Raw genomic sequence first — 15,146 nt, forward strand, 5'->3', positions numbered from 1 at the left:
AAACATATCAAGGAATGCTCAATTGACAAATAGAATTAAGCGGAGCATACTTTTCTTGCAAGGTAATTATTGCCTATTCCCAGTAAGAATTGGAAGTGTATATAGGCCTTCCCAAGAAAAATGGTAGGAAATATATCTATGTTGCTGTAATGTCCCTTTTTTTCTGGGACATTATATTTTTGTGTGGCCAACTCACTTCGCCTAGGTCTCGGGGGCGAAAAGGTTCTTTACGAGGTTAAGTTCGAGATTTGGCCTAGACATTTCCAGTTCCAGACCCATCAGAGCAGTTTTGACAGGTTGTCCAGATGCTTACTATTTTTAGTAAGTAAATAGAGCTCAGTATTCTTGATATCCCAGTGTTGATTTGGAAGTGTCTCGCCGAGAGCTTTCCAACGAGCTATTGCACGTGCTTATTCGAGTTCGTTTGATCAGTTATTTTAATGCCTAATGATTGTGGGTTTTGATTGACTATTAAAGTTCATTTAATGTCTCACTTTATTTTAAAAAGGTGCTATGTCACTTAAGTGACTAAAGGACAAAATAAAAAGTGTTTTATCCCACATTGCCTACAAGAGCGTACATCACATTGGGAAAAGTGATAAAAAGGTACAACAAGCTTCTCATGAGGATATATGAAGAATATAATATTCAAGCAAATATTAATCTGGGAACTGGAAACAGTTGTTGGTTACTTCTTCTAAGACGCAAAAACCTGGAAAAGCGTTTGAAGGTTGGACGCAAACCTAGCCTTCTTACAGATTTTATCTGCATTTGCCAATCTGACTGTTTTAATGTTTGTAAGATTGGATCATTTGGTTATTAGCATGTTATTGTATTGCTGTTGTAAAATACAGTAACGTATTTGATGGTTATCTGAGTTAACTCCTGATTTATATATGTACTTTTCTGAATATTGGAGGAATAAACAAGTTTTTTGAGTCTTATTGTAAGTAAATTTGCTGGTTACAAATCTGGTGAAGTTTTGGAATTTATATTGCATATTGGGTATATGTTCGGGTTTTTAAATCTGCACTTAATATCAAGGTTTTTTGGGGAAATAGCCGGTAGGGGATATTACAGTTGCAGTGGATGGGTTAACTAAGCACACAGACTTATTGCCCATTTCTAGATAACTATGCACTAGTGACCACCCAACTAACCTTGGCAAGGGGCTTTTCAAAATGCATCTGCAAACCCTGATGAATAGATTCTAATAGAGTAAATAGATGAAAATGTTTTGCATGGGGTCATCTCAGGTTCAGAAAATGATGTCATCTACAGTTCTGAGCATGCATACTTTTGGCCTTTTTTTGGCATCTTGGGCCCTGCATGCATCTGGATGCTCGTGGATGCTCTCTTGGTGCCTGCAGGAAGCACATTTAATGGATGCACATCCACAAAGCATCCGCAGGGCGTTGATGGGCTTCCTGTGCACACTAAGAGAGCACCCAAAACACGTTCGCATCCAGGGGGCCCAAGAGAGCATCCAATAACTAACAATTTTATTATCACACATCTTGTTCTATGCCAAATATAGAATCAATAATTACACCTAAAAATGAAAATTTAATAAAATGTGAATATTGATACATTGGATATATCAATATAAATGAGTCAAGACAGATGATAGATATAAAAGGTGGTGAACTTGTTATTAACACACTCTTGGAATATTATATGTTGGGTGAATGAATCAGCAAAAAAATGAATGATATAAAGTTTTGGTAAAAAAATAATATGTCCATATAAAACCAAAATCAGTCAACCATAAGTTTTGAAAATTGTAAAACTCTATATGAAACAAAGATCAACCTCTAAATAAATTACTGCTCCATTGAAGATGGGCATCCCTTACGCTGAACCACATATTAGTGTTTTATTTTTCTTATTGATTGAATTTCACATTATTGGGAGTCCTTCAGCATAGGTGCCATGGGAAAGGTTATCTCTTTTGTCAAATTCACTTGAGCTTGCACTTGATTTTCTCCATTAGAAGATATCCCACAAAGAATTGGATGTGGTTATTTACCTAAATTAAGTGCTGTACATATGTTGTACTAGCCAATGTTACCAGCCTTAGACTCGGCTTGGACTTGGTCAGGGCCAAATTGGCTTCGGACTTGGTCTTGGTAGCCAAACTCGGTGAGGACTTGTCAAATAAAAAAACCCATGAAATTCAAAGATTAAGGATTTTAAGTTTTTTTCATGCATCATTTAGCTAATTAACGTCAAATACACAATAATTGAGATAAATAGAAGCTACTTTGCACACATATACAACTTTTCATAGATCACGTAAGTATAAATTCAAATTTTTGAAAGAAGTTACTTAAACTGAATAACATAATAGAAATCTGAAATATAGTTTTAATGTCAATTGTGTACAATATCCATGGAATATGCAATCCATCGAATCAAAAGTTAAAAACATATATCAAAAGAAAGGCTCATAGTAGCCTATATCATCCTACAAGTATGCCTAAGATAGGTCATGGAATACTCTAGAGCCATCCTCTCTCCCCGTGTCTGAGGTTGAACCTCAGTGACATGCTCATCATGATCATCCTCATCCTTATACTCATCCTCATAATCCTCATCATCACAGTTGGATGCATCACTCTTGGCCTTAGGGTCCTACACTGCGTCTCCTCGTGCTCTAGCCTCCTCCAATGCCATCATCACTATCAAATCCCAAAACCCCAACACTCTTCCCTCAACTCCTCTTTCTCTATTCTTTGTGTTTGCAAGTGATAGAATGACCTTTTTAGGTCTTACTTATGCTTAACATACCAAAAAAACAAAAAGAAATTTTTTTTTTGTCTTTTCTAGACACTACCTGCCGGCCGAGCTAGGTTGAGGGAACTCGACGAGTTAGTCATGACTCGGCAAGTAAGCCAAGATTCGGCCAGGATGGCCGAGTCTAAGTCCTGAGGCAGCTTGCCTTGTTTTGATTGGCTCGCCTAGGGACTCATCGAGTCCTGGCTAGACTTGTCGAATCTTGTAACACTTGACTACTAGCATATAACACGTGTCCTTGAGATTTGGTGGCTGGTCTCCACTATGAGAGCCTCATGATTTACCACTTGAGCTGTTCTCAGTTGACCATTTATCTGTGTCATTATGCATTTTGATCTCTATTTATTACACTTTTATTGCATTTCAGTTTAATGATCTAGCTTCCATACATTCATTTCCCAAGCTAAGTCAAATTATAAGAAATAATATGATACAGTTAAAAATTTAAATGCGATACTGGCATCTTATTAGCTTGGTATTTTATTGACAGCTTAGAATTTGACAATCCAAACAGACCAGAATGCAACAATCTTCTTTCCATATACCAATTGGTAACAGGAAAAACAAAACAGGTACAATTGACTTGCATGTTCATTTTTAACTAAGTGTTTTTGGCAATTTCTGTTGCTATACAATTAATGCATCTTTTTTGTACTATCTTGTTCAAGATGAACTGTCTGGATTGTTCCAGTACAATCTATACAGTATAGAGTAGTGTATGCTTATATTACAATTTTAAATCCATGTATCTATGATAGTGAAAAATGTATGCAAAATTAATAGGTACTCGGACTTTTTCACATGAATGTGAGTAGTTGTTCAGAATAATAGGTAATAAGCTAAATGCTTCTTTTCTTTGTTTGATTAAAAATACCTTCATTTCATGATAAAATCCCATCATATGATTGAGGCTTCTGTTCAGCACTTAAAACATATTTTTTCCATTCTCTTCCCAGATACATGGTAAGCCACAAATCTAGAAATAATAGGCTTTTGTGTTGCCTCCCATCCCAAATGCCTAAGCAGAAAGTTATAAAAACTTGATACTGAAAGATAATGACTCATAGATTATTATTAGATTCCTCAATTGTATTAATGTCATTCGTATCACACAAAAGCAATCCTTAAAATCCGAAAGCTGTCACATAACAAATAGTGCTACCATATGAAATTACCGTTTCTCCTTGATTGTCATGCTGGCTTTACTTTAAGTTTATCCTTTTATTAAAAATGTTTGAGGTAACTACATGACTTCCACTATATCAATGGTATTCAATTTTCATGTGTTTGCTTAAACTCAGTTCACTACAAGCCTAAGGTAGAAAGAGGAAATAACTGTTAAATCCATTTATGAAGCAAATGGCAATTTTGCAATGATCAAAAAAACAGAAAGTGACATGATATATTTCACTGCATTTATTCAGAATGAAAGAAAACTGAAAGAGCTGCCTTGAAAAAGTATGAAGCAGTAATGAATTTATATATGCAACATCAATATATATTGAGGTTAATCCAGCCCAGGTAAACAAAGACCTTGCATCAATTAGATTTGGAATTGAAGTTAACCGAAAGACTCAAAGTTCCTGCTTTGAAACCAGAGGAGGCAACTAGTATTGCTTAAAACAGAACTCATTGACATTAAGCCCTTTCTATGTTTGTTTAACTAATATTTATACAAAATCTTTCTGGTATGCACAATCTGTTGACAAATTACGAAAGTTACATCTTATAATGAGTTACATAATTGACCTGGTAAAAGAAAAACTGCCAATCCCCTTTTTCCTCTTCACTTCTTGAAACTTGTGTGAAAGCCTTTTGAAATTTAAAGTCGGCTATGTCAGCAGTCTTGTCTATTCTGGGTATCTTCATTGTCCACGTGCATTTTATGGGCTTGTCATTTGTCCACTGTAATTAGTATCTCTGCAACATATAGCTTCATTTTGTTTCTCAAAAACATACCATGCTTGATTTTGATTTCAAGATAGCTGAAGAAATCTTTAACAATTTTGTGTTTCTTACTGTGAAAAGCCACAGTTTCTTGTGTAGGAGCCATGCTTTTAATGGAGTCTGCACAATAAAATTAGTAGAGGACTGTTTTACTCTTGCTTCAAATTTCCTCTGGTTTCATGAGAGCTGATATGTTTTCTCAGTAGTACCAACCATAGTTGGACTGCTTGTACTGGGTAAAAGCTCGCCAAACCCAAAACGCTCGACTCGGCAATAACTCTGCAACTTAAAAGATTGTTTAGATTTCATTAGAAATGCATTGTTTTTCACAATATTCAATGGGAAGATGCATCCAATGAGTCATATATGAGTACAAAAGTGTTTTCTGTTATATTTGATTGATTTGAATGCAAATCACCCTATTGGTATAAAGTGGCATCCTCATGCTAAATGTTGATGGCTGATAGACTGAAACAAAATAAAAATAGTAAAATTGTTTATGTAAATTTAAAATTAAATACAACATTAGAACATAATATATCTTCCTCTTCCTTGCTCTAGTGAAAACTAGGGTAGAGGTAGAACTTGAGGGTCTAATCCTTGCAGTTTGTTGTGGTTCCTCTGGCTCACATGGCATGATAAGTTGTAGTTACCACTTGACCTCCATCATGGATGTAGATGCAAGTGGCAGTGATTCCTTTTCAGCCTTGTCAATGTCATCCGATCCCAAACCACCTACTGCACTCGCCTCCGAATCATAGATTTCATCCTCGATAAACAATGCCTTATCCAATCACTGTCAGGATCTATCCCACCCAAATCTGTTGAGTCACCTGATATTCCCTCCACCTATCTTGTATGAAGCCAAAGATTAAATCATAGTTTGCAAACTCTCTGAGTGCTTTACAATTTGCTGAGTACTATATTATTTTTGCTGTGCAAGTTTTTATAAGTTTAACTCGCAATTTTTTAGGCATAAAAAATGTGGGTAAAAAACAACAGCACAGGTAAAACACTGGGCAAAATGTGCCTTGCACATGTTTCTTTCACTATAAAACCATGCATTTTCTCTTTTGAGATGCCAATTATAATTTAATACATTTCACAATTGAAGTTTACAAAGAAAAAAACTTCTTTAAGAGATTTCAGTTTAAATACTTCTAAGTTGTCGAGTTTTTCTTCAGTATTTGCTGAGTTGCATTTTTTTGGCATGCTGAGTACTCTGAGTCTGAGTCTGTGAACTATGGATTAAATTGCACAAAGACAAGATCATTGAGATATTTTCAAGCCAATCTGTTCCTTTTCTTTGTGTGGATAGCCTCAAACAAGCTCCAATTGTGCTCATAGCTGAATGCACTAAAGAGTTGGCATAAGACGTGAAGATCAAGATTGGGACATTTAGGCTATTTTTACTCTAATTTGTCCACTATTATTACAAGAGGGGATTGGTAAAACAATTGAATGATTATTAACCAAGAAGAAATTCTTCTTATACAGTTTATAATCAAGATGTTTCTAAAAAGAAACATACATATAATAGAAAGATTCTATTTATAAGTAGGAGATATTTTCCACAACAAGTCAAATTTTGATATTGCCATCAAGATTTAACTGTGTATTTTGAGTCGAACTTATTGACCCTTGTATCATGAGTAGTGATTGACACACTAATCCATCTCTCATGAGAATAAATGGAACACTTCACACTCATTGGATCTAGGTGATACTCACAAGGGTGAAGCACTAGGACTTCTTGAGAGGTCATCCATCTCTGTACAACAGCTCAAGCACGCTTAACTATGTAGTTTCCTCCATGGTTAAACCCACTCTACAAGTAGAGTGAGTTCAACCATGGAGGAAACTCCGTAGTTAAGCATGTTCGAGCTGGTGTAATACTAGGATGGGTGACCTTCATGGGAAGTCCCTATGCTTCACCCCTATGAGCATCACTTAGATTCAATGAGTGCTAAGTGTTCCATTTATTCTCATGAGAGATGTATTCATGTGTGAATCACTACTCATGATACATGGGTCAATGGGTTTGACTCAAAAACTACACAGCTAAATCCTGATAGGAATATCACAAGACTCTCTTCGTAATGTCCTCTGATAATTTAGACTAGTTGACATACATTGACCTATATTTAATATACATTGAATTGACTTGCTTAAGGCATATTGATTTAGTCTATGTAAGTCAAAGAAACTATACGAAGATATTTAAACAAGGCTTTCATGCTAAGCCTTTCTTATGATGCCCTCAAGGAGCTTGGGGTCACTGGTCCCCACCCTATTTTAGGAATAACCTATTGGCTGCAATTTATTCTATCCTCTCCCTGAATACATCTCTGCTCTCCCTTCTTGGAGACTAAAATTATTAATTAATAATAGTTTAGCATGCTTATTTGATGGTACATTTATTAACTATGTTGAATGTGAGTTTCAGGTTCCTCTATGTTTCTGATATAGAGCTATATATATATGTTTATATTCAAATCGCTGAGTTTCCTCGGTATAAACTTCAACCTGATTGATAATAAACTGCAGAGATATACTTGTATAGAGCTCTGTAGTATTGCAGAGCAGTATTCTTTGTTCTCTCTTGCCAATAGTATTCCTTTTATTTCACTCTTCTGAATTCTCTGTCTATGCGATGGATCCTCTCTACTACTACCATTTATTGTTTTAATATCCATCCATGATACATGTCTTGGGATCGCACCATTCCTAGAGTGACGTTTTGTAATGGATTATTGAATTCATGGTGTTAAAAATCTATTGATGAGTCTATCGTTAGTATATGGTGTTTGTTAATTGCTCATGTTAACTATTGGGTCATTTGAATAGACCGCCAACATCCTATTTGGACCATGGTCTACATGCTTTAAGTTCTATAGGAAAATGGTAATTAATATCTTAGATAATAAGAATGGTAATGATTATTGATAATCACAATTCAATTCAATAATTAGCAATGATAATAATAAATCAATTGAATAATAAGAATGATAGTTATATAAATTGTAATAAATATAATTGGTCAATTATTAATATTTTGTTGATATATTCAATTAGTATATATGTTTTTTATTTATTTATTACAGGCAGGGGTTGTTACAATCCACCCCTCTAAATTTGTGTAATGCATAGTTGGAAAACTCGCCAAAGGCAAAAACTCGCCAAGTCCCCCAAAAGTTTAATCGGGAAAAACTCGGCGATTTAAAAAAAAACTCGGGAAAACTCGGGAACTTAAAAAAACCGCTGAAATTTAATTAAAAATACATTTATTTTGCAATATTTAATGAGAAGATGCATCTAATAAGTTAATTAAAGAGAATACAAAAGAAACAAGTAGAGTTTAGATATATATAAATGCACAGTGCGTACAAAATTGCATTCTCATGTGGAATGCTCATGGCAGGAAGCAAAATAGTAAATAGTTCTTGGCATCAAACAATGCAGCCGAGTTTTTAAAAAAAATCGCTGATTTTTTAGTAAAAACTCGCCGATTTCCCAATAGCCGAGTTTTTATTCTTGCGAGTTTTTCTGGGATTTACTCGCCCAGCTTAAATACTCGACGAGTGTTTAAAACTCGCCGAGTAATCTGCGAGTTTTCCATCTATGGTGTAATGTACCCATTTTTAGCAGGTCTCTGCAGTTGCTTAGGTCAATTCATCATTGCGACCCTTGTGAGCTGGCAATGAGATTTGAGGGTCTCAATTGTAGAGTTTCTATTTATACCAAATCTATTTTGGGTATGCCATATTTGACAGTACAGTTGGTGGCGTTGACAATTGGTCATTATCTACATTTGGTTGGTACATTTATTTGATGAAGTTCATAACTATTAGTTTATTAATGAGCCTTTTCATTTATTAAGGCACTTTATGTTATTTAATGTTATAAAAGTGAATGTGAAGAATCCTAAGTGAAAATTGTCTTCATGAAGCCATGTGTTAGAAAGTTATTTATTTAAAAGAATTTGATAGAAGCTTCTAATTGAATGTTGTGTTGAGGAAGCTACCTTAGTGAAAGGTGTATTGGTGAAGCAAAATCACTTTATAAAAAAAGGCTACACGAAGCCAAGAGATCATCTATTTCTCGATTAATTTCTATTGTCTTGTGAGGGTTTTGGAGTTTGGAGAATTCAATGCCACTGCTGAAGTATAGTGATTTCATTTGAGGGTTTGAATTTAGAGCTTCCTCTTTTTGTATGTATTGTGGCCGATCCAATGAGCAATTGATTTCTAAGGAATTTGAAATCTGAGTTATGCATCAAATCTAAATTAGTAATACCAATAACACTCACACTAATGGTGATAAAAAGTTAAAATGTTAAAAAAAGAGTGTGAGTGTTATTGATATTATTAATTTTATTTACTTGCATATATATATATATATATATTCATTTTTTATATTCATGTGCATACTTGCTAGTATATAAGTATAATATAGATATATATACTCGCCCATATATTTATACTTATATATATCTACGTACATATATCTACATATATAGTAATTTTCTAGTTTATCATTAATTTCCTTTTTCATTTCTATTGTTATTTATTTCTTTATTTTTGAATGGCTAAATGCTTGGCTGTTAGTATTTCATTTGGGTAATTAACCCTTTTTCTCTTGACTTCTCTTTTTCTTGTTCCTTTCCTTTGCTTCTCACTCCTCACTCAATCCGTGTGCCCACTTATCATCCCACTCTTCCCCCTACTTATACCCTTTGGTCTGCAATCTTACTCTCTTTGACATTCTTACACTCTCTCATCCTGGAAATGGATCATGGAGTATGATTCGAAATGTTGTTGTTTAAAAACTTTCTACACAATCTTGGCCCAGAAAAACATTTGCATAAATAATTTCTTACATAATAAGAATGGTAATTATTATTGCTAATTACAAATCAATTAAATAATTAGTAATGATAATTATAAATCAATTAAATAATAAGAATTATGATTTTAATTCAATTAAGTAATAAGTATGATAGTTATATAAATTATAATAAATTCAATTGGTCAATTATTAATATTTTGTTGATATATTCAATCAGTATATATTTCTATTAATTATTTATTATAGATAGGGGTTGTTACAATCCACCCCTCTAAATTTTTGTAATGTCCTCATTCTTAGCAAGTCTTTGCAATTGGTTAGGTCAGTTCATCATCGTGACCCTTGTAAACTGGCAATGAGATTTGAGGTTCTTAGTTGTAGAGTTTCTATTTATAGTACGTCTATTTCTAGTAGTTGCCATATTTGACAATACAGTTGGCAGCATTGACTATTGGTCATCATCTACATTTGGTTGGTACATTTATTTGATGGAGTTCATAATTATTAGTTTATTAATGAGGCTTCACATTTATTAAGGCACTTTATATTATTTAATGTTATCAAATGTAATTGTGAACGTAAAGAATCTTAAGTGAAAAGTGTCTTCATAAAGCCATGTGTTAGAAAGTTATTTATTTAAAAGAATTTGATGGAAACTTCTAGTTGAATGTTGTGTTGAGGAAGCTACCTTAGTGAAAGGTGTATTGGTGAAGCAAAATTGCTTTATAAATAAAGGATTCACGAAGCAAAGAGATCATCCATTTGTTGATTAATTTCTATTGTCTTGTGAGGGTTTTGGAGTTTGGAGAATTCAACGAGACTGCTAAAGTATAGTGGTTTTATCTGAGGATTTGAATTTAGAGCTTCCTCTTTTTGTATCTACTATGGTCAATGAGCAATTGATTTCAGAGGAATTTGAAATTTGAGTTATGCATCAAATCTACTGCTAAGGTATAGTAGATTATTATTGGGCTTGTTAAATCTGAATTCTAGTGTCTTCCTTCTATGCTTTCTGTGACTAGGAGGACATTTTTTGGTGATGAATGTTGAGATCGATCCTGCATTTGGGCGATCTGGATTTGGGGTTTTAGAGTGAACATTGGGCAATTTATATCTTTGAATTGTGGATGATTGTATTTGAGTTTGGGCGATCCGTTCATGGTGTAATTGCATCACTATTTGAGTGTTGAGGGTTTCAGATTGGATGCCAAGTATTACTAGTCTATAGCATCCTTTGCAGATGATGTAGTAGCATACTTTAAGGAGTCAGATGCTTTGTCGCAAGCAATCAAGCAACACTTGAACATTGATAGATTTCCTGACGCAGAAGCTTGCACATAAGAGACAGAGGCCTCTACAGACTAATTTACGTGAGGTGGCCAATAAGATGACATTGGACCACTTCGATGGCAGTGAGAGAGTGAAACTCGAGCTTGGATCCATAAGTTCAATACTTACTTCGCATTGCATCCTATGACTGAGGAGGATGCTATCAGATTTGGAGTACTGCATTTGGACAAAGTAGCCCATGACTGGTGGTACCATGGGTTAGTCTCCTTGCAACATGATTGAATCACTTCCTATCAAGAGTTTTTGGATCGATTGATCGAGAGATTTGATAGGAAGGATTATGAAGTGTATTTTAGAGAGTTGGCTCAGCTGAGGCTTATAGGCTTATATCAGTAAGTAAAAGAATCTCTTAGTGATGGTATATGATATATCTGAGTGGAGTTGAGTGATGTTTATGGAGGGACTGATTAAGACACTTTGTGGGTGGGTTAAGTCATTGGACCCATCTACCTTATAGGAGGTGATGAGGAAACCTTGGGCTATAGAGTCATGTTCTTACGGCAAGTTTGCTTCGAAACCTTCTGCCCCTCCACTTGTTGATGAGGAGCACCCACTAATTACTGAGGACAAGGGAAAATCAACTAGGAAGTTTGATGATGCTTCTTGAGAGGACTCGAGGAGGAGATAAGTTTGCTTTTGGTGCAAGAGACCTTTCTCTAAAGGTCATACTTGCGCATTGAGGCAGAAGGGAGCAATGAATCGTGCTATGTGGATTTACTATGATGAGATCGAGGCTGAGTCATCACATCAGTTTGATGATTTAGATGGGGATGATTAGAGTGACAATAGAGTGTATACGTTGATGAGTTTTTACAGTCTCATATTCGATCCACAAGTGCAGGATTTACATCAGGTGTAGAGTTTGTCTATGCCTAAGTTGCATGTTCGGGCATGATGGGTGGATTGACGCAATGATGGAGGACATACTACGACCTCCTATGGACTTATCTTCTGGTGATACTTTGATTTCTACATCATTAGCAGAGGTATTGGGTGCTATATTACAAACTATGCTATTGGTCCTGATGATGTTATTGGTATGTAGTTGGTTTAGTGATGACAAAGATATCATGTGCTTCTTCATGTGGGATATGGGTGGAGGTTGGAGTTTGGTGTGTTGTAGGATTGCTTGAGGACAACCGATCTTTGGGGAGGGAGGATTGCAATGTCCTCATTTTTAGCATGTCTCTAGACTTGGTTAGTCCAGTTCATCATCGCAACCCTCGTGAGCTGGCAATGAGATTTGAGGGTCTCAGTTTTAGACTATCTATTTATAGTAAGTCTATTATGTGTAGTTGCCATATTTGGCAGTGCAGTTGGCGATCTTGACAATTGGTCATCATCTGTATTTGGTTGGTGCATTCATTTGATGTAGTTCATAATTATTGGTTTAATAATGAGGCATCACATTTATTAAGGCACTTTATGTTATTTAATGTGAAAAGTGTCTTCATGAAGCCATGTGTTAGAAAGTTATTTATTTAAAAGAATCTAACGGAAGCTTCTAAATGAATGTTTTGTTGATGAAGCTAGCTTAATGAAAGATGCATTGGTGAAGCTAAATTGCATGTAAAAGAAGGCTTCATGAAGCAAAGAGATTATCCATTTGTCTATTAATGTTTATTGTCTTGTGAGGGTTTTGGGGTTTGCTGGATTCAATGTCACTGCTGAAATATAGTGGTTTTATCTGAGGGTTTGAATTTAGAGCTTCCTCTTTCTGTATCTACTGTAGCTGAGGAGCAATTGATTTCTGAGGAATTTGGAATCTGAGTTATGCATCAAATTTACTGCTTACGTATAGTAGATTATTACCGGGCTTGTAAATCTGAATTCTAGTGTCTTCCTTCTGTACTTGCTGTGACTAGGAAGACATTTGCTGGTGACTGAGAAATTAAATGCAATATAACTTGTAATTGGAGATCGATCCTACACCTGGGTGATCTGGATTTGGGGTTTTGCAGTGAAGATTGGGTGATTTATATCTCTGACTTTTGGGCGGTTGTATTTGAGTTTGGGTAATCTGTTAGTGGTGTAATTGCATCAGGCTTTGAGTGCTGAGGGTTTTAGTTTGGACACCAAGTGTTACAAGTCTGTGGCATGGCTTATTTTGCAAATTACAGTGCCGAATTTCCTGTTAAGTGGCATTGAGTTATTTTTCTTGCTGGGTGATTTTATTGCAGTCTGTAAGTGTTATTTCCAGGCATCCATATCTTTGTTGGAAGGGGAATTTATTATGGTCGTTTGGGCATTACATTTCCTGCTGTTGAGCGCCTAGAGTGCAACCTGGCATAATATAATATCCGCATTTGATGCCCAGTTGCATCTGATATAGGGTGTTTGAATCTCTTTTTTGAGGGTGAGTAAAATCCATTGCGTTGGGGTGTTTGTCACTGAGATAGGTGGCTGAGAGTCTTGCTGTCAGAGAGAGTTGTTTTAATTGAAGTGACTGCTATAGCTCATCTGCTGCGATCTGTCCAGAAAATTGCTAGTTAATTGGGTGTTGCATCATGTTGAACATGCAAGTCTGCTGCAAGCAATTCTTTATTAGCTTCTTGTTTAGAGTTATATTTTGTTTGGGCGTTTTAGTTGTGTGGTTTGCTGTAAATTGTTCATATGCTGGAGGATTACAGGTTCATTTGTTAGAATTGTCTTGATAATGTTGCAGCAGTAGCTTGTGAAACAATTTAAATAAATATATTACATGGGACTCAATGTGGTATTCCGGTAATTTGTTGTGCAACTGATAATACTGATTAGGGCTGAAAGATCGATTCGACATTGTTATCCAATTGGCATTGTTTCATCTCATACCTTATTCTGAAGTTTTTCTTTTAAAACAATTATGCAATGTGAGTCCACTCATATTGTGTTAGATAGCTTTGATTTATTTGGTGATAACTGATTCCCTATGCCGATACTGAGTTTGCACTTTTTGAGTTGAGCGAGTTGTTTAGTATAAGATTTTCAGAAATTCATATTATTTAGCACTGCTGTTGTGAGCGCTAGTACAATTTTTTTGTAATTAAGCAATTTAAGGTTTGAGTGTATGACAATTTCTGATCCTTCCAAAGTTGTCTTCTTTTGGTAGGCATTTCCATTTAATTAGATATTTCGGAATGATCTTTTTTATCAGTTGCTTCTCCCTCAGTTTGAGAACCCTTTCTAGTTTGAGGACGAGTTTTCCTTCATCATCGAGTGGGGGCAATTCTTCGCATGGAGTAATTTGTTGTTGAAGGACCTACTTTAGTTGGGAAACATGGAAGACAATATGGATCCTACTTTTCTTTGGTAGTTCTAATCCATAGGCTACCTCATGGATTTTCCCTAATATTTTGTAGGGCTTGTAGAAACATAGCTTTAATTTTTCTACTCCGCTAGTTTTAGTAGATCCCTGTTTATAGGTTTGTAATCTCAAGAAAGCCCAATCCCCATCTTCAAATGCTTGGTTAGTCCAGTTTCAGTTGGTATAATATTTTGTTAGTTGTGTGCATGATAGAGGTTGTCTTTGAGTACTCTCATAATGTCCATATTTTGTTGTACTGTATCTCTTTGAGATTCTGTTTAATTCCCTAAATCAACGATTCAAATTGCTAGTGATAATCAAATCATCAACATATATAACTAGATTGATGATGTCACTGCCAATAGTCTTGACGTACAAATTTTAGTAAAAAAGACAGAGTGCTTTTACTAGTTTGAGTACCTAGTGTTCTTTACCGACAACCTTGAATCCAAGAGGTTGTATCATGTACACTTCTTCCTACAACTCACCATTCTAGAATGCACTCTTGACGTCCATTTGGTGGACCTTCCAGTCACACTAAGCTGCCATGGCAAGGACTAATCCGATGGTGCTCTTCTTTGCAATGAGAGAAAAGGTCTCTTCATAGTCAATTGATTCCCGTTGCAAGAAACCCTTGGCAACAAGACAAGCCTTGTACTTATCTTAAGTACCATCAATTTTGTATTTGACTTTGTAGCCCATTTGCAACCAATGGGTTTCTTTCTTGAAGGAAGATCTAACAGAACCCAAGTGTTATTTTTCAATAGGCTATGATGCTTATTGTGCATAACTTCTTCCCACTCAAGTATTCCTTGTGCCTCTTTGTAAGTTTGAGGTTCATACATACTATGAATGTTGGCTATGAGAGAAAATTTTACCTAGTCAGAAGTTTGCTCTTTTCTCAAGTAGTTCTACCCTCCAT

The 15,146-nt window shown here is 35.4% G+C and overlaps 1 protein-coding gene across 5 annotated transcripts in view; it reads left to right on the top strand.

The window, feature by feature from the left end:
- The window catches only part of OVA4 (Nucleotidylyl transferase superfamily protein), a 265,199-nt gene that overhangs the window by 244,949 nt on the left and 5,104 nt on the right, over positions 1 to 15,146 (top strand). For 3 of the 5 annotated variants that reach the window (XM_089787496.1, XM_089787495.1, XM_089787497.1), the window contains exon 13: positions 3,287 to 3,368. The exons of the other annotated variants lie outside the window; for them this stretch is intronic. In XM_089787496.1, coding sequence (XP_089643622.1) covers positions 3,287 to 3,368 — 82 coding nt within the window. The remainder of the gene's footprint in view (positions 1 to 3,286; positions 3,369 to 15,146) is intronic. 5 annotated transcript variants of the gene reach the window in all.

The sequence above is a fragment of the Cupressus sempervirens genome, chromosome 6 (assembly GCF_028749045.1).
Source record: "Cupressus sempervirens isolate cs-2001-9-10 chromosome 6, ASM2874904v1, whole genome shotgun sequence".
NCBI classification, from domain to species: Eukaryota; Viridiplantae; Streptophyta; class Pinopsida; order Cupressales; family Cupressaceae; genus Cupressus; species Cupressus sempervirens.